This window comes from Fusarium pseudograminearum, chromosome 2 (genome assembly GCF_000303195.2).
Source record: "Fusarium pseudograminearum CS3096 chromosome 2, whole genome shotgun sequence".
Classification (NCBI taxonomy): Eukaryota; Fungi; Ascomycota; class Sordariomycetes; order Hypocreales; family Nectriaceae; genus Fusarium; species Fusarium pseudograminearum.
Window position 1 is genome coordinate 4347837 of NC_031952.1, and position 21915 is coordinate 4369751.

At 47.5% G+C, this 21915-nt stretch overlaps 9 protein-coding genes across 9 annotated transcripts; 5 read left to right on the forward strand and 4 right to left on the reverse strand.

The window, feature by feature from the left end:
* Window positions 1–135: 135 nt before the first annotated feature.
* FPSE_02080 (uncharacterized protein) lies at window positions 136–1881 on the reverse strand (the record flags this gene model as incomplete). Its single annotated transcript, XM_009255199.1, has 3 exons — window positions 136–1112; window positions 1168–1655; window positions 1712–1881. 3 exons carry the CDS (start codon window positions 1879–1881, stop codon window positions 136–138), a joined length of 1635 nt encoding a protein of 544 aa, XP_009253474.1.
* Window positions 1882–4567: 2686 nt separating this feature from the next.
* On the reverse strand, window positions 4568–5445 carry FPSE_02079 (uncharacterized protein; the record flags this gene model as incomplete). The annotated part of the gene is made up of 4 exons (XM_009255198.1): window positions 4568–5129; window positions 5183–5220; window positions 5268–5314; window positions 5367–5445. 4 exons carry the CDS (start codon window positions 5443–5445, stop codon window positions 4568–4570), a joined length of 726 nt encoding a protein of 241 aa, XP_009253473.1.
* A 766-nt stretch (window positions 5446–6211) lies between these two features.
* FPSE_02078 (uncharacterized protein) lies at window positions 6212–7387 on the forward strand (the record flags this gene model as incomplete). Its single annotated transcript, XM_009255197.1, has 4 exons — window positions 6212–6447; window positions 6498–6817; window positions 6872–7164; window positions 7217–7387. 4 exons carry the CDS (start codon window positions 6212–6214, stop codon window positions 7385–7387), a joined length of 1020 nt encoding a protein of 339 aa, XP_009253472.1.
* Window positions 7388–7827: 440 nt separating this feature from the next.
* On the reverse strand, window positions 7828–8982 carry FPSE_02077 (uncharacterized protein; the record flags this gene model as incomplete). The annotated part of the gene is made up of 1 exon (XM_009255196.1): window positions 7828–8982. The coding sequence occupies one exon, from the start codon at window positions 8980–8982 to the stop codon at window positions 7828–7830; it is 1155 nt and encodes a 384-aa protein (XP_009253471.1).
* Window positions 8983–9548: 566 nt separating this feature from the next.
* FPSE_02076 (uncharacterized protein) lies at window positions 9549–11012 on the forward strand (the record flags this gene model as incomplete). The annotated part of the gene is made up of 4 exons (XM_009255195.1): window positions 9549–9704; window positions 9762–10089; window positions 10139–10312; window positions 10372–11012. The coding sequence occupies 4 exons, from the start codon at window positions 9549–9551 to the stop codon at window positions 11010–11012; spliced, it is 1299 nt and encodes a 432-aa protein (XP_009253470.1).
* Window positions 11013–11140: 128 nt separating this feature from the next.
* Window positions 11141–11686, reverse strand: FPSE_02075 (uncharacterized protein; the record flags this gene model as incomplete). Its single annotated transcript, XM_009255194.1, has 1 exon — window positions 11141–11686. One exon carries the CDS (start codon window positions 11684–11686, stop codon window positions 11141–11143), a length of 546 nt encoding a protein of 181 aa, XP_009253469.1.
* A 1298-nt stretch (window positions 11687–12984) lies between these two features.
* Window positions 12985–14034, forward strand: FPSE_02074 (uncharacterized protein; the record flags this gene model as incomplete). Its single annotated transcript, XM_009255193.1, has 1 exon — window positions 12985–14034. One exon carries the CDS (start codon window positions 12985–12987, stop codon window positions 14032–14034), a length of 1050 nt encoding a protein of 349 aa, XP_009253468.1.
* Window positions 14035–15567: 1533 nt separating this feature from the next.
* Window positions 15568–16905, forward strand: FPSE_02073 (uncharacterized protein; the record flags this gene model as incomplete). The annotated part of the gene is made up of 5 exons (XM_009255192.1): window positions 15568–15751; window positions 15807–15863; window positions 15925–15992; window positions 16052–16404; window positions 16473–16905. 5 exons carry the CDS (start codon window positions 15568–15570, stop codon window positions 16903–16905), a joined length of 1095 nt encoding a protein of 364 aa, XP_009253467.1.
* A 1790-nt stretch (window positions 16906–18695) lies between these two features.
* FPSE_02072 (uncharacterized protein) lies at window positions 18696–20801 on the forward strand (the record flags this gene model as incomplete). Its single annotated transcript, XM_009255191.1, has 5 exons — window positions 18696–18739; window positions 18783–18960; window positions 19020–20105; window positions 20161–20635; window positions 20692–20801. 5 exons carry the CDS (start codon window positions 18696–18698, stop codon window positions 20799–20801), a joined length of 1893 nt encoding a protein of 630 aa, XP_009253466.1.
* Window positions 20802–21915: the final 1114 nt, after the last annotated feature.

The following is a 21915-nucleotide window of genomic DNA, read 5'->3' on the forward strand; positions in this document are numbered from 1 at the left end:
TTGGTATAAGTAATATTAAACTTGCTAAACGAGCTTCGTAAAGTAAAAAGATAGAATCGGCATGCCAAACCACATTTCAAGTGGTGGCAGTGCCAGAATGCATTTCAATAAGACGTTAATCGATATCATTCAGGCCTAGACCTTGGTGGGGGCCACCTCGTGGACCTGTTGACCCTCCGACGAAACGTTGTCGACCTCCTCATTCAGAGCCTCCTTCTCAACCTTCTCCATAGTGACGTGGCCAACAGCAGCGTTATCACCATCGATGACCTTGGCAACCTCCTCAAGAGTAGGTCCACGGGTCTCGACATACATGAAGTAGATGAAGGCAACTTCTCCGAAAACCCAGATGGTGTAGATGAGGTAGAGTCTCCAGGTGTTTCCACCAAAGATCTGGTTATCGCCAGCCTGCCAGGCTTTGAAAGCAAGAGGGTTGAGGTAGTTGTTCAGGAGGAGGGCGATCTGGACAGAGATGTTTAGGATCATAAGACCCTTGGCACGGAGAGAGTAGGGGAGAATCTCAACGGCGTAACCGATGAGGAGACCAGACCAACAGGTGGAGTAGAAGATACCGTGCATCCAGACAAGGAAGATCATGCCGTAGTTAGCTCCAGCAGCCTGGTGCTGCTCGTACAGACCACAAGTGAGAGTCCAGAAGATGAGGACAACGAACATGCCTCCAGTGGCAAACAGGAAAGAGAAACGACGGTTGAGGCGATCGACAAACAAAGCGCATCCAATCGAAACAATCATGTCAAGAATCGTCTTTCCGGCAGTAATAATGAGGCGATCCTGCTCGCTCTCTAGTCCTGCTTGCTCATATAGAATGGCTGAGTAGTTGGAGACGACACCGTTTCCAGACCATTGGGAGAAGATACCAAGAGAGAAGAGAACAACAAGGCGGTAACGGTTTCCCTTGGTCTTGAAGAAATCGATATATGAAGAGGTGTTATCAGCCAACTGTTCAGCCTTAATAGTCTCGCGAATCTCACGGTACTCGAACTGGACAGTGGGGTGGTTGACATCGCCGTTAGCATGGTATTTGGCAAGGACAGTCAGGGCCTCATCATGGCGATCCTTGGCCATAAGGAAGCGAGGAGACTCGGGGATCCCTGAAAGATATGTTAGCGCATCTTGGTATTTGTTAGTGTTCAGAGGTTTACTTACAGAAAAGCACCACGAGCTGAAGAAGACCGGGAGCACCTTGAAGGATGGCAGGGAATCGCCATGACCAGTCGTTACCCCAGAATGAAGTACCGAAGCATGTCCAAGAAACAAGGAAAGAACCCAAGTTCCAGAGACAGTTGTAAACTGTGGTAAAACGGGCACGGTGCTGAGGATGGCAAAGCTCGGCGAGAAGCATGGGAGATGCGATTTGAGCGAACGAGTTACCGAAACCGAGAAGAACACGACCACCAGAGAAGGTGGCATAGTTAGGAGCACCAGCTTGGAGACCAGCGCCAATAGCCATAATGATGAAACCAAGAGCAATAGAAGGACGACGACCCCATCGATCGGTGATGAGGGGGACAAGAGGGATAGATGCGACTGAACCAATTTGGTAGAGAGCGATGAGGAGACCGAGTCTCTCGCCCTCTGGTTTGTCGAAGAATTCCTTCCAGCTGTCAAAGTTCTGGACATTGTTCATGTACATTCTGAGAGAACAGAAGTCAGCATATGATGTTATTCGCAGGCTCGGCAGAGCACTTACCCATCCCAACCAGTTCCCATAGAAGAAGCGCAGAGAACGCAGGCGTAGAATGTCAACTTCCTCAGAGCTGGGTCCCTGTACCAGGTGACCTTTTCGAACTTGGGGGCTTCATCTCGAAGCCTCTGGGTCTTCTCGTCGGCCCCAAGGCCCATAATCTCCTTGATACCCATTATGCTGACTCAATCGATCAATCGATGATGATACAGAAGAAGTGATTGAACTGGGGTTGCTGCTGCAATGAAGAGTGAAGAAAAGAGTGGGTGAGGTCTAGGGGGCATCCCTGGATAGATATAGAAAAAACGCGTTGAAGGTATGGCAGGCCTGCAAGTCGAGAACAGTTAAAGAGTGGACGGACGTACGGACCGGCCTTCAGACCCCAGATTATGGGGAGAGGAGAGGATACAACCGAGCAGGCAAAAACCGCGATTGATAGATCAAATGGCAGTCGTCCGCTTAATGGGTCCCACTCCCTTGAATGTCGGAATGGGCGATCTTGTTCCACCTTGGCTGTCTTGGAAGTCTTGGTTGTCATGAGTCTTAGCCAAGATGGAGGCCGGGCCGCAGTCTTTGGACAAGGGTTTATGCTGGATAAGGTTACTTGTGCAGGGATGTTCAAAATTGGATCAGTCACAAGCTGGGGGAGACAGAGACTAGAATCTGATTCTGGCCTTTTTGAACAAACGATGTTGGTTGTTATTGTACGGAGGACTCCGTTGTGAAGGAGATAATAATGGGGCTCTGCCGATTGACCCCTTGTAGGCAGTATTCCCGCTATTAGCCTGTTCCGGTTGCCCTACCGAGCGAGTTGGGGATAACTTCGAGCGAAAAAGGGGGTTTGTTTAGTCATTACCCAGTTCCTCATTTCGCCAGGGCGTTTCATCCAGGAATACCATGCCATTGACCAACGCACTGATCATAGTCTATATCCATGCGATGTCCTGATCTGATCTTGCAGTGGCAGCATGCAATTGAGGTAAGCTGACCCAGAGACTTAGTACTTGGGGTATACCTTGCGATTGCATTCTGCCAGTGGCCAACTTTTGCAGCAACCACCAGTGTGCTGTGCCTTCATATTCGCCTTCTCCCAAAACAATTCATAACGCTTCAAACTAACCTTTTCGTACAATAAAGCGACGAGTGAGGGAAGACAAACAACCCGAATGGTGCGGAATAAACGCCCGCGATCGTGCTCAAGCCGTCGACGGGATATTCTCCAGTCTTGGCCTAGAGTAGAATTGGCTAAATACGGATAAATGCGGGTAAAATACAACCTTATAATGAGTGCCAAGCCCTCGCCAATGGTTTCGTGCCTCTTGTCTCTTCAAGGCAATCTTTCCATGTCTTTACCGCCATCAGCCGCAGACACGACAACAAACATGAGAGAAACCCGTTAGTTTTCGGCACATGCCTCATCGAAGAAAAGGAATAATCACCACTGCATCTCGGCACGTGTAACGGAATTCAGCCGCCACCGGGGGAACAGTCAGACGGTTGAAGGTCTGGTCTGACCTTGGCGGGTCGCCTGATAACCCTAGCCAAAGCCAAGGACGTTTAAATGGAGACAACAGAACTTTTGATCAACTCATACGGCGAACAAATATCTTCCAAGAACTTGGCGCTTTGCCGACTAACTAACCCAGACTTTTTACTCTCCACTCATCAAGACTTGACCTGAGCTTGCGACATGGGACGAGGAAACAAGGGCCGATATCCCCACGGGCTCCGAGAATTTGCCCCATGGGCTCAGGAATTCTCCAGTTTGTTTAATTTTAGTGTGAGCATGGCCGATAGACAGATTTTTCTTTCATCGTGCCATGGCAAACACGAAAAACACCCATGTTTCCACAGCGGAATGTAAGTGAGAAATCGGTACAGGTTAATGGAGACACTTTTCAAGAAACAGACAAAAGCACGATAATTACAATCATCACGTTGCCATCGCGATGGAGCTCATGGAAAATTGTATTTTCGCACCAATGATCTTCCAAATAGGCGCTTAAGTACAGTCCGATCACCAATGGAGCGCAAAATCACAGTCTCGTTCCGCAGGCTTGAGATTGTGATCGAATTGGCTGCCACTTTGGTTGCCATAGTCTTCATGTACAGATATTGCATTCTTTGACGCTTGAGAATTTGCGGCTCTAATTAAATTGGTAGCCGGCATTTGCTAGCTTAAGAGTGAGATTTCAGGCTATTCTGTAAAGGATTCAACAATTCCATGTACATCGCTGAATATAGATCACTTACTGACCTTGGAACCTACGCATATACTATGTTTACTTGACAACTATGCAATTGAGAGAGGGCATTGGAGTCATAATGCTCAAAAGTATGATTTATGATGGAAACCTTATCTTCAGGGCAATTGAGAGCATCACGGCCACGCCTTGATATCGCAATCAGATGCACTGGGTGTGTGCCACTGCACGGGTAATTCCAACAACGGTAGAGAACCGGCGGCATGTGGCAACTGCGAAGCGCTTTGGCCTTGGCTTCATTGACCATGATTCCGTCTTTGTGGTTCAACTATATCCCAGGGTGTGCTTTATCCTCCCGGACCAATGCACAAGTAACACACACAAGTGCATGCATGTGGCGATGAATTGAGACAAGTACACATTACGCACTTGGCGTGGAGAAGGCATCGAACCTTAACATAACGGAGATCTGTAGATCCGGCCCACTCAATTTGTTGCGTTCAAACAGCGTCTAGATGACCTGCATTCTCTAGACGGCTAAAACTAAACCCTGACTAATGCATCCTGTACAACGAGGCAAAGACTCGGGAGACTTCACCTTTGAAGGCCATGCAGCACACGGAAGATGTTGCCTGGGCTCAGCTGTCTGAATAGCACATCAGTCGTCGCGCTTGGTCCAATCAGCCAGACCCTCCAGAAATTTTCTATGAACGTCGGCGTCTCCAGTCTTTTGCAAAACCTCCTGGTACTCTTTTTCGCCCAGACACTGGAAAAAGAGCAGAATGCCAGCCCAGATGAAGTCTGTGTAACTGACAGTGTCACCTAAGAAATAAGGTCCTGAGTTGTTCTCCTTGAGCAATTCCGTGATTTCACGAGCGAAAGGCTCTGCTCGGTCCAATGCTCCAGGAGAGTTTTTCTCTCCATACTCGTACAACGGCATTCCAACATCCTCCTGTCGCGTGGCAAGGAAGAAGTCGATACTCTTATCGCCGAGGATATTTTTAGCGACACCAGGAACATATATAGATGTCATTGGCGTCATGAACTTTACCATAGAAGCCCTGAGACGAAGCTGCATGGGATTATTGAGATTCATGCTAGGCTCGGGGTACTTTTCCTCGATGTAATCGACAATCTTGTAAGAGTCCATTATGTAGGTACCGTCGGGCATTTGAATGGCTGGGAGGGTGAACTCTGGGTCTCCTTCATTTGGCGAAACACTGCAATGCCGTTATTGAGAATGATCACTAATATTCAGCCATTATTTACTCACTGTTGACTCAATCGTTCCTTGATCTGCGGGTACTCAAGCTGCATCTCTTAGTATCGCCAATGTGTCAAAGACGTCTCGGACTCACCCATTCGGTTTTGTAGTTGAGCCCCTTGAAGTTGAGAAGCAACCGCGCTGTCACGCGTCAGTATCCACTCCAGTATCAAAGCTTGGCCGGAAAACTTACTTCTCCAGATATTCATCGACCAACAAACCTGGGGTGGCTTGGTAGGGATGTCGAATAAGGTTATTGTATCAGAAGACATGGCTTTATCGGTCCTTTTTTGTTTTGAATGCACAGAATTCGGGTATAGCTGCGAGGGAAATTGCTGCCACCAAAGGATATAAATAGTAACTTTTTCGTATCACAACATTAATCAGCATACTTGGAAGTCAACCAATCCTTTCATGGCGTTGTATCTTTCCCCTCACTATATGATAAGCCTTGAATCCTTTCAAGTCCAAAAAGGCAGGTGTTTGGTTCAAAGCTCCACCATTGTTTTGGTGGACAATCGCTATGATGGCGCTAAAGGGACATGGTAGTATTTTGGAGACAGCTACTGATCATCAACTTTGTCATGTTCTCATCCTACATTATGATAGTAGAGTGAACAGTGTTCTTAATTAGGTGGTTAATCCTTTCTCTACGTTAATACACATAATGTTTTTGTATTGTGCGAGAATAAGGTTACTTCTGTGCCCTACTTTGTACGACTCTGTTGTCTTTTAAGTTGCACCAAAAAAAGTATCGATGACCTGATTTTAGCGGTTGAGCCTGTACAGACCCGATTGTAGGTACATGTCTACAGCTTCTTCGTCCCCCAACATAACCACTGTGCCAGACCTCTTCAGCAGCCCACCAATGGCCAAACGTTATGAGTTAGCAAACCTCGCCTCCTCAGCATCATCACTCGCAAGACACTGGACTTCACTCAGCATCAGACTATTCAAGATTTGTTGTCAATCATGTTCGGGACAAGACTTATCCGCACGTGTCTATCTCATCGTTTGTTAACTTCACTAAGATCCACCATGCCTCGCCTGAATTATTCCAAGGCCGCAGTCGCGAGACAGCCTCGCGACTTTCCATCGACCGGCTTCGAGCGGATTGACCCATCTCAGCTAGTAGAAGAAGAAAGACTACCCTACTACCGACACCAAGACTACTACCCCATGCGCATCGGCCAGGTTATCCAAGGAAATTACCAGGTAGTGGCCAAACTAGGCTACGGCACAACCTCGACTGTGTGGTTGTCTAGAGATCTTAGGTGAGTGCCATTTCGTCGTTTGAACCCCCGACTGACCACTGCTATTCTAGAGACGACACATTCTGGGTTTTGAAAGTTCATATTAATACCCTAAAGCACAACCAAGAATTGCTAGTCTCCAAACATTTGTCCGACCTCGATTTTGATCACGCAGGCAAGAAACACGTACGACAATTTCAACAGACATTCAAACTGAATGGCCCCCATGGCGAACATGGTGTTTTTATCATGCGTCCCCTGGGAATGAGTCTCAGAACTCTACAAGAGTTGCAGAAAGACAAGGTATTCCAGCAGGATCTCGTCATCGGTGCTCTCCATCAAACACTGTTGGGCTTGGACTATCTCCACGATGCCAATGTTATCCATACTGGTGAGCCGCCGACATGCCCCTTCTACAATATAATGCCTGACTAACGAGACCAAGATATTCACTCGGATAACCTTCTCATTGCCCTAACCAACGACTCGATTCTCTCCAAAGTGGAGGATAATGAGCTTCATCGGCCGTCAGCACGAAAGTGCGTTGGCGACACCGTCATCCACGTCTCTCAGTACATATTGGGGGGCGCTGGTGACCTTACAATTTGTGATCTCGGACAGGCGCGCATCGGGGATGTGCACCGCGGAAACGCAATGCCAGTGCCGTATCGCGCTCCTGAAGTCATTCTCGATATGACTTGGAAGGATGCTGTAGATATCTGGAGTGTTGGGCTTTTGGTGAGAAACCCTAACATTGTCTACCTCTAGTACGGTCTACTAACTACCCTAGGCTTGGGATCTCCTGCATCAGGAAGGCCTCTTTCGCATTTATGACCAGTCTCAAGAGCTGAATGATGCTCATCACCTAGCTGCAATGACGGCACTTCTTGGGCCACCGCCGGATATTTTTCTCAGGAGAAGCGACGAGACGAGCAAGTATTGGGATGCAAAAGGCAAGTGACAATACCCCTGTCTAGTACAATATTTAGATTAGCCTGCTAACTATGATTCCTTTCCATTCTTACAGGTCGCTGGCATGGTCCCGTTCCCCTCCCACCTGAGTGTAGGATTGAATCTCTCAACACAAACTTATCCGGGGAAGATAGGGACAGGTTTCTCGACTTCCTGTCAGGTGCCCTTACCTGGCTACCAGAGGATCGGCTTACTAGCACCGATGCGTATCTCCACCCTCTGCTGAGGGGACAGAGCAGCATTGAGTGTTAACGAGATAACAAAGGGTACACTTACCGGAAATAAGGACCCGTACGCTTTGGAGCTGGAGGAGCGGATTGTCGAAGGCAAAACAGGCAAAGCAACCCAAACGTGCGTGTAACGTGCGATGTAATTACCCTAGAATAATGCGCTATGATCACGTCATTGCATGAGATTTCTGATATTCCTCTATGTGTGTACGTCGCTCGGAAAGAGCTTTGTAATGCTGTCTGTTGTAGTGTTTCCCCCACTCAACACGATGCCCAAGTCCCAAACATCCCCCTTCGCCTCCTTTTCAACCATGGACCTGAAGTCTTCGTTGAACAATACTACAGCAAGTGGTACAGCAGCACTTGGTTCAACGAATAGTTTCATTCTTTCCAGGATCAGCTTCATTGCCGCCTTGATCTCGTCCTCTGACACGCTGTACATGCCGTGAACAAGCTTTCGCTCGTAGAGGATACTCCACGGATAAACGCCCAGGTAGGAGCGCAGCCCGTCAGCAATGGACATACTATCCACATAGGTGATTCTTTCGTCTTGTTCCATTCCCCGCTTGGCATCATCCGCGCCTTGAAATGATGGTTCAGCTCCGAAGACTTTGATCCCTGTGTTTTCACAGCTCAATGCTACTCCCGACAACATTCCGCCACCACTGCAGGGCGTCATGATGCCGTTGAGGCCTTTGACCTGCTGCTGAAGTTCGAGGCCCATTGTACCCTGCCCTAAAATGATATCGGGGTGATCATACGGCGGAACAAGACGTGCGCCTGTTTCAGCTACGACCTGTTCAGCAACAGCAAGGCGATCGGTCAAAGTGCTGAAGATGACGTTTGCCCCGTAGCCCTTGGTAGCAGCGACCTTGCTTGGGATTGTGATTGAAGGCATCACGACATGAGCAGGCATGCCGTTTTCTCGGGCAGCTAGTGCAAGCGCTTGCGCATGGTTTCCTAGGATCAACATATCAGCAAAGTGACCTTCAAAGTAACAGTTAAAATGGAAGATACCTGAGCTATGTGTCGCAACACCCTTTTCCTTGCCACCATTCTCAGCCCATCCAGGCTCCAATTTTAATCGTTCAATGGCGTGGAAAGCTCCACGTGCTTTGAAAGCCCCAGCACGTTGGAAGTTCTCGCATTTGAACCACAGCCTGAACTGAGGTTTGGCAGGCTGCAGAGGACTGTTTTGACCAGCAAAAGAGGCGGGGTCTCTTGGCGTGGAAGCAAGTTTGTTAATGTAGCTACTTGTCATGACTGGAGTCAGATGCACATGAGGCTCAATTAGGCGATGTGCCTCGATAACAGAGTCCCTTGTTAGGGGAGGGCAAGTTGAAATGTCTGCCATGGTAAAGTCCCTAGAATTGGAGGCTTTTGGATCATAAGATCAATCACGGCAAGAAAACGAAAGAGAGATCATTGTTGAAGACTATATAGGAAATTCAAAGCCTGCCGGATCAGAGCTGTCAGATTCCGTCTTACGCCCAGCCCATGGATGGTGATCCTTGGTTGATCCGAAGATGGAAGCTATTATTTACATACTATTCTTCAAATAGAAGGTCGATTGCAGCTCGACGACATGACACGTTTCATGCAGCTATGGACGACACACAGATCTTTTTGTAGGAAAACCACAACGTGTTACAGCCAACAACCGTATCCAAGTCACAATCAATTATTAATATTAACTTGGATCAGGAAAATGATAAACAAAAAGACTGATTGGTTGTACAGTGAGGGGTTGGTGCTAGTTCTGTATGACATGACAAGCTGGACGGACGACACGTACCAAAGATCGACCCCGCCTTTCTCTCACCGTCTATCGCCGCCTTATCTGTATCTATATCTAGATGTCCAACAACATCTGCAAACATCAACTTTCAAGAAACAACAATTTTCATCCTATAATTCATCATGGACACTGACAGAGACTACTTGCTTTCCCTAAGAGCGGTTCGAATTCATGCCAACAAAGTCTTTGAGGCTGCGAAGCGGGGAGAACTAAAGCATTTCGACTATGACGAGAGCCGCATGAGCGAGGTTGCAGATTACGTATCAAAGGTTATTGACGTGGGTAATCCATCGACAATCTTACACGAAGATACACATACTGATTGATCCTTTCAGCGTGACTTTGGTCCCGACAAGTACGACACAATTCCACCTCATGGTCGCTGGCAGCATTTCGATGTTGGAGGTGTTGCTCGTGTTGATTCTCTGATCAAACAGTGGTCCAGCGAAGCCGACATCGACAAGACTGAGATTACAAGACGACTAATTGATCTTTTCTTTGTATCCGTTCTCCTGGATGCCGGTGCTGGCGATGTCTGGCGCTACAAGGAGTCTGATTCTGGTCAAGAAGTCGTCCGCAGTGAGGGCATCGCTGTAGCCTCGCTTCACATGTTCCAGGCTGGCGCCTTCAGCTCAGACGATTCAGCAAAGACTAGAGTGGACGGTATGTTTTAATTTGTCATCGGCCAACCTCAAGCTAAAACCGCCATCAGGAAAGGGACTGGTTCAGTTGCAAGAATCGGATTTCAACACCCACTTTCAAGTATCAGCTGACAACCTCATGGTCGGCGTTCCATCACGAGTTCAGCTTCTTCAAGCCGTCGGCTCGTCTCTACTAAAGCAGCCAGATGTCTTTGGAGAGTCCGGACGACCTGGTAACCTGGTTGGTAGGTTAACCTCCAATCACACCTACCTTGAATACTTCATGCTAACCGATTGTTTCCAGATTATCTCATGACAAAGTCTTCTGACTCCAAGACACTAGGCTACGAACAGCTCTGGTCTTGCTTGCAATCTCTTCTCATCCCCTCTTGGCCAGGCAACAGAACTGTCTTCAATGGACAACCGATCGGAGATGCATGGCCTCTTGAAGTTCTCGCTAGCATCGCGGACAAGGAGGGCAACAGTCAGGAGAAGAGCAAGATTCAACCTTTCCACAAACTTACCCAGTGGCTGGCTTACTCACTGTCTGTTGTCTTTGAAAGGCAATTGGGATACACCTGGGAGAACATGGAACTTGGGACTGGATTGCCCGAGTACCGTAACGGTGGGCTGTATGTCGATCTTGGGGTCCTCAAGCTCAAAAATGACGATCTGCAAGTTGGAAAGGAAAACTCGGGCCAAGATCTGCCCCAGTTTGATGCTTCATCGGATGTTATCGTTGAATGGAGAGCTATGACTGTGGCTTTGTTGGACGAATTGCATCAGATGCTCCAGGACAATTACAAGCCTCGTGGGGTAAACTTAAGCCTTCTTCAGATGCTCGAAGCAGGAACCTGGAAGTCGGGACGAGAGTTGGCAGCTGAGTTGAGACCCGCCACCAAGTGCAGCCCGATCCTGGTGATTAGCGATGGTACTCTTTATTAAACGATAGCACGGTCGTTCGATACAGGCATGTAGCTAAACTTCACCTGCGAGATTGCCGAAGAAATAATATATTATATCACTCATGCTTGCCACCCTAGCCCATAACTGTCGTGAAACCGTAATGGCGGTCAGGTATAGCTAGTACCCGCCTTGCCATAGGATGGGTGACCTCTTCCTTTGCTTTCCATAACCGCAAGTCCTTCGCCTCTCTTGGGCTCAACCAAGCTCATATCCATGAGTTTCTCATAAAATGGTACAGACCGCTCCCAATCTCCTGTCAGAAGCATTGTTCGTCGCAAATGCGGCATCTTGTCCAAAACCTCCTGGACACAACGGATCAACCAGCTTCCCAATCCTTTCCCTTGAAGTTTTGGATCAACCCATACATCTGTGAGATATGCAAAGGTGACAAAGTCGGTAACCAATCGAGCGATGCCAACCAGTCTGGTGTCCGATGGTGTGTCTGATTGAGATTTTTCGTAGACGCCAAAGGAAAGTGAGTTGTCAAGAGTCTCTCGGAAGGCATCCGGTGTTAAAGATTTTGCCCAGTAGAACGCGGACGAATCGAAGATTTCCGTTAATTGAGATAAGGGGAATAGAGAGGGATCTGTAGATATCCAGAATCCGCCCCTTGTCCAGGATAATGACTGGCAGTTCGATTTAAAGGATGCCATGCCGCTAACGTGATGCAAGATCAGGCTCGGACGTGTAAGAGTTTTCAAAAAGTTAGGCTATGACTTGAAAGATGCAGATCTACAGGGTGATATAATATACTGTTTTTATATCTATGAGTTTTTTTTTGTGACTCATCTACATCTCCGATGCGCCCTTCGACTGTCATTAAGCTAGAGATTAGATAGAAGTTCGGCTGAGGTCCGAAATGGACGTTTGTCCTGAAATATTTGCAATTTTCCAACACGATTGTTGCTTGGCTATGGAATTCAAGTATTTGGGTACTCAAACATCCAAGAAGGAGATCAGTAGATACTATAGAGAGCATTTTGATCAACAGGTGGGTGTTGAGAGACTGTAAAGTATTCTTGACTGGTCGGTATTCCCGGGCCGAAGTCTTCAGACCAGACCACACATTTCGGAACTGATCCCTGACGCCTCCGTTTCTAAACAGTGCTAACGCTGACTATCACTGATCCTTCGCTTAACTGACGCCCCTGAGTAATGCATAAACTCTCAAAAAAGAAAAAAAGTCCATCGGGCTTTTGTCATAATTGTCCGGTCAATTGCTTCATGCTGTTCGTCGGCAGAGACACCTTCATCTTGACAGACTCTCAACAGTTGAAGCGACATTGCATTTTGGGCTTGTCTTTTTGATGCAACTCCAGTTAGCTTGCTACCTATTTGTAACTCAAGGTGGATATCCTGGTTCTAGTCTGAGGGGCCAGACGCGCGTCACCACTGCTGTAATCGGTTGTCGTTTTGTCACGGACTGTAGTTGAACCCCGAATGTAGCTATGGAATTAGCGACTGACGAGGCACGGTGCCAAAGCCTTGTACAGAGTGCCTAGCCTTGGTAACTTACCGCTCTCGCCAAGCTTAAAGGTCGCCTAGATTTAATTAGCATCAGAATCTCACAATGTAGAGTAGACAAAGCAAGCCAAGCCGCATCTTCATAGTGATAGGTACAATGTACTGTTGAATTGGTCTCCGGTGCTGGGGCTAGGCAAAACACTCTAACTCTTCGCCGACAGTACCCTGCCGAGCATGTAGAAACGAGCAAGGGTTGTTAGTTCTTACTACAAGGATAACTTTACGGGCTGAATACCTAAGGTTCAGGTTGGTCACAACCAACAAGGATAGAGATACACTAGACCCTATGGCATTACCTGGCATAACCGGCCATCTTCCCCCTCGCTGATATATCAATTGCCCTCATCAGCTCTTATCTAGACAGATTCTTACAGCATATTTTATTCCCCTCCTTTCCACAACAAATACCAAAGTTCATACCTATACAATGCAAGGTGCTATACAGTCGAGTGACCCTCTGCCTCTCACGGTAGAGGAACTCACCGCTTCATGGTTTACCAAGATTCTCGAAAAGCCAGTCAAAGAGGTCGCCCTCGTTGAGGCTATTCATGGAACAGCCTCCAAGATTCTGCTCAAGTTAACTTTCGAGGACGACACCATTACACCAGTATGTGTCAAGGGCGGGTTTAATCCAGCTCTCGTAGCCTCTCTCCCTTTCATGTTTCCCATCTACCGACTCGAAGCCGAATTTTATTATTATCTTGCGCCCAAGCTCAAGATCCCTCTTCCACGAACCATCTACTCTGGCACCGATACTGTGAATGGCCAGGGCCTCATGGTCCTCGAAGATCTCAGAGCGCAAGGGTACTCCTTTGGTAATCCTCTTGAGACATGGCCCGTTAGTCGTGTAGAGGCGAGTGTCAAGCAGTTGGCTACACTGCATGCCAGCACATGGGGTAGTCGCGGCGACGACATCCCGTCTCTTAGCAAGACATTGTCCCTGAGAGATGCTGTTGTCGGGTTATTGGCGCCAGAAGAATGGGGAAAGCGTTTTGCCCCGGATGCTAGACCACCTGTTCCGGTACAAATGGAGAATCGGGAGCTCATCTTGGCAACGTTTAAAGCACTTTGGGACTCCAAGACCAAGATGAACTGTCTCGTACATGGAGACGCACATATTGGCAACACCTTTATTGCGCCCTCGGGAGAACCTGGGTTCCTCGACTGGCAAGTTATCCATCCTGGATCAGCTATGCATGATGTAGCCTACTTCATCATTGGAGCATTCTCGATTGATGACCGACGGCAGCACGAGAAGAAGCTTCTGCAATCCTACCTGGACGCTCTGCACGCTGCAGGAGGACCGGAAATGCTTCTGGAAGACATCTGGGATGAGTACCTGAAACAAGCATTCCACGGGTTTGCATGGGTTCTTGCAGGGCCTATGATGCAGAAACGTGAGATTGTCGATGTGATGAGTGAGCGACACTGCACCGCGATCGAAGACCACAAGATCATAGAGCTGCTGGGAGCTTAGCTGAACGGAGAGTCCGCACACTATGTAGACAAATAAAGGCCGATTTAGAAAAGCAAGGATGATCATGTATGCAGACATACGTGGGGGCTGTAGCGTTGTATGTACAGAGTATGTGACAATGGAGTTTAGTTAAGTTAACTAAGGGCGTCCCGAACATCCCCTGCTGCCGAACAGCCCTGGTCTTTTCATTATGTACTTAGATAATCTGATCCATTAAGATAAGAAATATTAACCAATTATATCATCAGAAGACCAGGGCTGTTCGGCAGCAGGGGATGTTCGGCACACCCCTGAGTTAACTTAGCGGGACATGAGTCGTTGAGTCGTTGAGTCGTTGAGTCCGCAGGGGTCACAGGCACCAAGTCCCACGACTTCATAGCTATTTCTACCGTGGCAGGATTAGGATATACAAACAAGTGCTTACTGTCTGAGCGAACTGCTGAAATATACGCATATTACCAGGGTAGTTCCCACGATGAATGCGGGATGTCAGCAGTGAGATGAATATTCTCAAATACCTGCTGACATCTGTGACCCCTGAGAGTTGTAGCGAACCAGACTGCGATAGAGTCATGGATGTGCATAAACGCACATACGGAGAGGATGATGATAGCGAGACTCGTCTATCCAGAGAGGACCAGTGTCTCGAAATTGCATCTTGTGAAATAAAGTTTTGTTCAATATCGATCCATGATCCTGAATCTACGATCCACAAGTGCGCAAATAAATGCTCATTTCAGGCAATCTCTTCGCCTTGTGCCTGATTTGGAGCGCTGATTTACTCCCCGAAATTTAAAGTTCACATGGATTGAGACTTCGAATGGATTGGAAAGAGAGAAGATGCCGGATGATAACAGGAGATGCCCGGACGTCCGTGGGTTCGTTTAGTGCCCAGGGATCATCCAAAGCTGAGAAACCGATGGAACCTCGCATGAGATATTGCTCTACGCTTTGTCTTCTGGACGGCCCAGGAGTGCATGCCCAGGCTTGCTAGAATCACGGCATAAATTACCGCTATTCAAGATAAACGGCAACTAATCAGTACGAGAGGATGGATTGATTGGCGATCAGTGTTCGTTGCATCCGCCTTTTGTCGTCTCAGAATAAAGTTCAAACCATGGAACGCTAATATCAACGGCACCGGGGAGCCCTAGATACCAGGCCGTGCCACTGACACAAGTTTTAAACGCATGATCCCAGTGTGTAAACACCAGGTACCCTCGCATAGCGTCATCTGGTGGCGCCAAATCACGCATTCTTTGGAATATTTCCATGATTTTTAGTTGATCCCTTCGTTGCATTTTCGTTTAGCTCTCTGCTTACACATGACATGCACCATGTAACACCCATTACCCAGAATGGTTTGCCACCTGTCCGGGTCCAATTCCCGTATCTTCTTCCCCTGTGCATGTCTCATAAACAGTCTTGGCGACCCCTTTTGCCTTCTGAAAGGCTGTTATAACTTACCACTTCTTCTCTTTAAATTTTAGACTTGGGTTTGTATCACATCGGACAGGTAATTGCATTTCCAAGATGTCACAAGATGTTGGCGGCATGCCCCCTCCCGAAGGGGTAACTCCCGACTTTGACGGAAGCTCCCCCCTTCAGAAGTCAATCGTCGTTATTTACTCATGTACATTCGCCGTTGCGACCATTCTATTGATGTTGCGTCTCTATACGGGCATCGTCATTGTTCGCAAGCTGGATTGGGACATCCGTAAGTTGAGCTAGTGGAGTCGTATTATGCATTGATACTGACATTCGTTGGGTAGCCTTGATTATATTATCATGGGGAGTATCAATGGGTTTCTTTATTGGCGTGATGCTTGGTACGTGTCTAGATATTATACATATTTCTCTTTACTATCCTATGGCTAACGGTTTCTATAGCAATTCCTTCCGGCTTTGGCAAGCATCTTTGGAATGTTAGAGCAAGTAGTCTTACCGGATACTTTCAGGTTGGTTCTATTCGATCAATATAGTACCTTGAGCTACTAACAACTTATGTCATCGGTAGCTTCTGCTTGTTCTCGGTCTTACATACGTGTGGCCCCCTACTCTTGCCAAGTTGGCCATCCTCGTTCTATACTACCGCCTCATTCCGAACCGCGGGTTTCGTTGGGCAATCTATGGTACAGCCGCTGGACTGATTATCTATACCATCGTTTTCACGATACTGCTAGCGTGGCCGTGCCATCCTCTCAAGCCTGGAACAACCGCCTGCGTCGTCAATCTTACCGTGTCACAAGGCGTGCTCAACATTGTCAGCGACGCCATAGTCATTGTCCTTCCGATACCCTTGATCCATCGCTTAAACATGCCTTTGAGACAACGAATAACAGCTGGACTACTCCTTGCCCTTGGTTCTGCGTAAGTAACATGACCTTGTTATTCCTGTTCCCATCGCTCGCCGATCACGATTGCTAACCAACATCCAGCGTTGTCATCGTCTCATGCATTCGGTTCGGATACGTAAAGAAGATGGAGAACAACCCCGACGTTACCTGGACACAGGCTTCAACTTCTCAGTGGAGTTGCATAGAGATGAATACAGGCATTATATGCAACTGCCTTGCTCATCTGAAACCATTTGTTCGAAAGCATCTTCCCTGCCTCAGCAAATTCGTGACCAGGGGGTCCTCAAATATGTCGCATCCTACCGACCGCAGCCAGGGTCGAAGTCATAAGTGGAGAGGAGACAAAGCGAGCCATAAATATGAGCTACATAGCGTGGGTCGGGCTCAACGGCCATATCACGAGGATAATGAACCAGGCATTGTCGTCGTTGACGAAGTCCAAGTAGAGTTTACGTCATCGAAGGACAATGGCGACACATCAAGTACAGACGATATTTTGAGGAACACGAGATAGGCCTCGAAGTACCTAAATTCGGGCAATTATCGTTTAACTAGGCGATTTAATCATAATAATATGTGCAAGAGGTCGCTAGCATATTATGGAGTGACTGGTGTTACAAATCTACAGTTCCTGTATCTAGCTATAGAGTGAGTCGAGTTATTTACTAGCCCAGTCGGCTGTGACTGTCTTCAAGGTTACCACCGCGGCGACAAGGGTAAACAGGTGCAATATAATGATATACGAAGCTATTTTATCATACAGTTTCAACTGGGTGCTGAGGATCCGGAAACAAGGGTTGGAATCCTTTGATCGTCTGCAAGATCAGAGATTCTCAACTTTGAACTCAGAGGATCGCGAGCTGATCATGTTCGTCCTGGAGGATTCAGCACTAGCGATAATCGCTAAATATTGCCTCATCTTATAGTGTCAGACAAACTGTGATACTTTCAAATCCAATTATAATTTATCACGGACGGAGCTATAGTTTGCCTTGTCCTTAATTCATACCATGGATCGTGGTTCATTTTATGGCAATCTTGACCAAGCTGCTGGGTAGGTAGTATGCATATGAGACCCTTGCTTAGGTAGCCCTAAACAGTGGACCGCGTAAACACTAATGGGGTTAAAACTTTCAGCGAGGTACACAACAAGGATCACATTGGAAGTGCTTTGACACCTACCCCTCGCCGCTCGAAGTAATTTCAAATACATTCTTGGCAATGCTTCGACTTGGGCCCCCCCTACAGGTGTTCTGATTATGTGCTACGGTGTTGCATACTGTTGCAGCATTCTTGATGGCTCTATCAAGTCGAAGACCTGAAGATAAGGTTTCCATCATAAATCATATCAAGCCGAAGACGCTTTGGGTTGGGTGGTTCCATCAAAGCGTTCACACCGTGCACGCAGTGAATTAAAAGATCAGAAGCAAGCCCGACTCTGCGGTGCCCGTCAAAACATTGTGACAACTTTGGAATCTAACATGTGATAGACAGACATGGGTTGGTGAGTCTGATAAGACTTGCATCTCCCACACTTCATAGGTCATATCGAATGATATGGGTACTTTCCCTCACCATAGTTAATCAAGACAATGCCTGGTTAGTGTCAGCAAGCCACTGTTTGTTTGACCTCCAATCGGAAATGTGTCCCGGCGCTCGAGACACATGTTTTGCTGTTTGCAGACTTGGGACTTCGGTTGTGGTGTATCTGAAAGGACTGTTAACGATCAAAGTTCAATAAATTCATGCAAAGGCAAGTCGTATTTTGAAGAGGAGAAGATCGCCGCAATGCCAATGGCTGAAATACTACCTCAAGTTAAGTCTGCATAGCAGCGGCCGCGCCGGTGTCAGCAACGCTCAGCTGCGCCGGTTTACTTGGTGGCTGCCCATTCACAGCCAAATACTACCAAAGAACACTGCTGAATGGAGCATCTAGACGCTCATAAATTCACTTACAGCAGGTCTATGGCGTAGCTGACAATCACCAGACATATTGGATACAACCTCGAGGGTCAATATTATGCAGAGGTCCTAATGTGACGACAGCCACAATTGAGGATTCTGGATGTTCAATGGTTGTCACACAAGAAGACGGTTTTTGGTTCTACAAGCGGAGCTACCTATAATGGATTATTGGGTTTTTATGATAATTGTGAGTTTATCGCGATGCGGGCTTTGATACACATTATAAATACACAGATTCGCGCCGCTATCAAAATCGCAATTGCCACAGGATAAGACATATAATTCAATCAAGAACATACAGAACAGCTTTCTTCTCCTATCGAAGTAGTTCCTGACAAAATGGTCCATCATCGAAAGCGCAAGACCCCAATGTGTCCAGCTCAGTAAGACTCCCAATCTGCTCCTTGAATTAGTATTGACCTTCAGGACACCTATTTCCCTTCCACCCGACTGTACAGTTGAGGAAGTCATGTTCGAGTGCACTCGGCCGACCGAGTTTTCTGCTATAAAACGAATCACTACGCCGTTGCCGTTTAGTAGCAGTATCTCTGAGAACTTGGCATGGGCTGCCGCTTTCATTGACCGTGCGGGTCATCTGACCGAGGTAAGTAGTTTACAGAGTACATATGAATCATATATATGACATCAGCTAACACATATCAGGACTATGAGCTCCTTGAGAAGCGGCTCCATGCTGCCATTGACACAATCGGAAATGATGCGATCGAGATGACACTTCTACGCCAGCAACTCCGTGATCAGTCTCACAGGGTTGAGAGTCTGGAGTCGAAAGTGAGCGCGCAAGCCCATGAGCAGCAAGAATTGGAGCAGCGCCTTGCAAACACCCGTAGCGCAGCTACCAGGACAGAGCGAGATCTGACTGGCAAACTTCGCAACGTCGAAAGAGCTCTTCAACAGTCCAAGGCTGCTGAGGGCCGCCTCAAGACCAAGCTTGACAAGACACTCCTCGAAGACCACGAGAGATGGGAACGGGAGGCTGAGCATGATAGAGCTGATCATGCGTCTCTTGATGCAGCCTATGATGCTCTCGAAAAGGCTCAACAGGAGAAAGCTGTCTTGCAGGCAGCGCTGGACAATAACAGCCAAGAGCTGGCAGCAACCAAGCAAGAGTTGAGCATTGCGCAACAGGCCATGAGCACTTGCAAGGCGAATTGCGAGGAGAAGAGTTCGCAAATCACTACTCTCACTCAACAGTTGGCCACCGCTAACAGAACCAACACCGAGCTCAGCGCTAGCATTGATAGTGCCACAGCTGAGCTGACCTCCAAGAACCAGGAGATTGCAGGCCTTACTGAGTCTCTTGGACAGGTGAACACTCAACTAGCGACGGCCAACCAGACTGTTACCCAGCAGGCCAGTACCATTGCCACACTCGAAGCCAGTTTGGCTGGTGTCCAGGAAGAAAGAGATCAAAAACTCAAGCTCCTCGAAGACCTTCAGCAATCCACTCAAGCAACACAGAAGGCTCTTCAGGACAAGATCGATGAGCTGAGCTCGCATGATCTTGAAGACCACCAACGACTTGAGGCAGCCACCGAGGCCAAGCGACTTTCTGACGAATCCATCAAAGACCTCCAGGCCAAGGTAGATGCCGCCAATGCTCATGATGCCGATGTCCAGGCGAGACTCCAGGCTGAGGAAGAGGCTAAGCGAGCGGCGGAAGCTGAGCTTGAGCGAGTCAGGTTGCAACTCGAAGAGGCCAACAAGCCCAAGCTTCCCAACACAGTGGTGAGACTCTAATCGTATGCAGGTCTCTTGAATGAAGTCGCTAACTTTGTTTCAGACTCTTTCGAACCCGATTCCAATTGTGGGCAGCCTGGGAGGAGCCACCAATGACTTTGATGACATCTTCTACCCAATCGTTTCCTCGTTCCCTATCACCATCTATGGCCATTCATCCACTGATGTATTTGTGTCTATCAATGGCCTTATGAGCCTTGACACAGGTGACCGGACATACACTCATCAGCCTCTCCCCTTCCGCAATGGTGGTCTTCCGGCTTATACCCTGCTCCCCTTCTGGTGTGATCTGTTCATCTACAAGGACACTCCTCAAGGTATTTATTACGAGATTGTTGGTCAAGCTCCCTCCCGCTCCCTTTGCGTTGAATGGTATGTCTCTCGCTACGGAGACAAGGACCAGTACTACCATTTCTTGGTGCTGTTTGAAGAAGCACGACCCAACATTGTCACCTACAAGTACTTTGAGGCTTTGGACAAGGGTGTCAAGTGTACCATTGGTGCACAAGGACCTAACAGTAAGTCAACTCTGCTATGGGTGACAGCATAGATATTCACTAACCGACTCAATCAGGCGCTCAGCAATGGTCGTACAATGAGGCAAAGGCGCTGCCAGGTGTTCAGGTTGTTATCGATACGGGTTCCGGCTCGATGACCGAGAGTACTTTCCCAATTGCCAACTGATTGGTGGAACTGAGTTACAGTATGGTTGAGGATCCTTCGCATTGTTTAGTCGCGTGTATGTAGTCGAATACAAAGCCCCGGTTGAAGAGTCGCGTTCTCAAGGGAGTGATATGCTTGACGCCATCGGCTTCGCGGTGAATGCAGACATTGAATGATCGCGAAATAAAACGGTAAACAGATTAAAATTCACTATAGATTCTTTACTTTACTTCCATCTGGCTTGAATGATCTCCCTTCACAGCAGCACATAGTAGGCTGCCGTGGAGCAAAAGTCGCGATTCAGGCAAGGGAAGTACGTATCAGTGATACATCAGCACGGAACGCGTCTGAACGCGTCGAGGAATGTGTGCACGGGTGTCTCAAAGGCTCATACCACCCAGCCACGGTTGAAAGAGTAGGCGTTGGTCTGTGGAACTCGGAACGCATCATCTGTGTCTCACTAAAATACACTAGCCCTAACAGCTTCTCATGCCTAAGCCACTATGTTCCAGTTAAGGTTTGTGTACTTAGATCTCCGTGTCCGTCTATGGCCATAAACACCACGTCATTCGATGTTTGATGCGTGCGGTCTTTTATAGACAACTTGGAGAATATCAATAAAAGATTCACAAATGATACTATAGCACCTAGTAATGTTGTAAATGATCTCATGAGCCCTTATTCCACGGGGTATCTGGTGGATAAGATTGACTTGGTTGTTGTCACATTTTTGCAAAGAAGAGAAACGCGTCAACATTACGATCAACACCAACAAAAAACTGAATCGTGGTGAGATACTAAAGCCAACAAAATTAAATCCAGATCATTCCCCGTAATTTCTAATTATGTTCTCGATTCTTATTGAAATATTCTCTTCTCTTTTGGACTTTCCTTTGTTAGCTGTAGGGTAGCGAGGCGAGCAAATCTCAGCTGGGTGCACGTATTTTAAGATTCAGAACTAAGTTCATTATTGGTTAGAGTCTTTCTATCTTATTACTTATCTTGTATCGATACGGTTATCGGAGAGAAGCATCCTACGGATAATTTCCGATCCTTTTATAGTGAGTGACACGCGCCGACGCGGGCCGTTTAGATGATAAAAGTATATAAAGCCACTAAAAGCGACACTATTCTT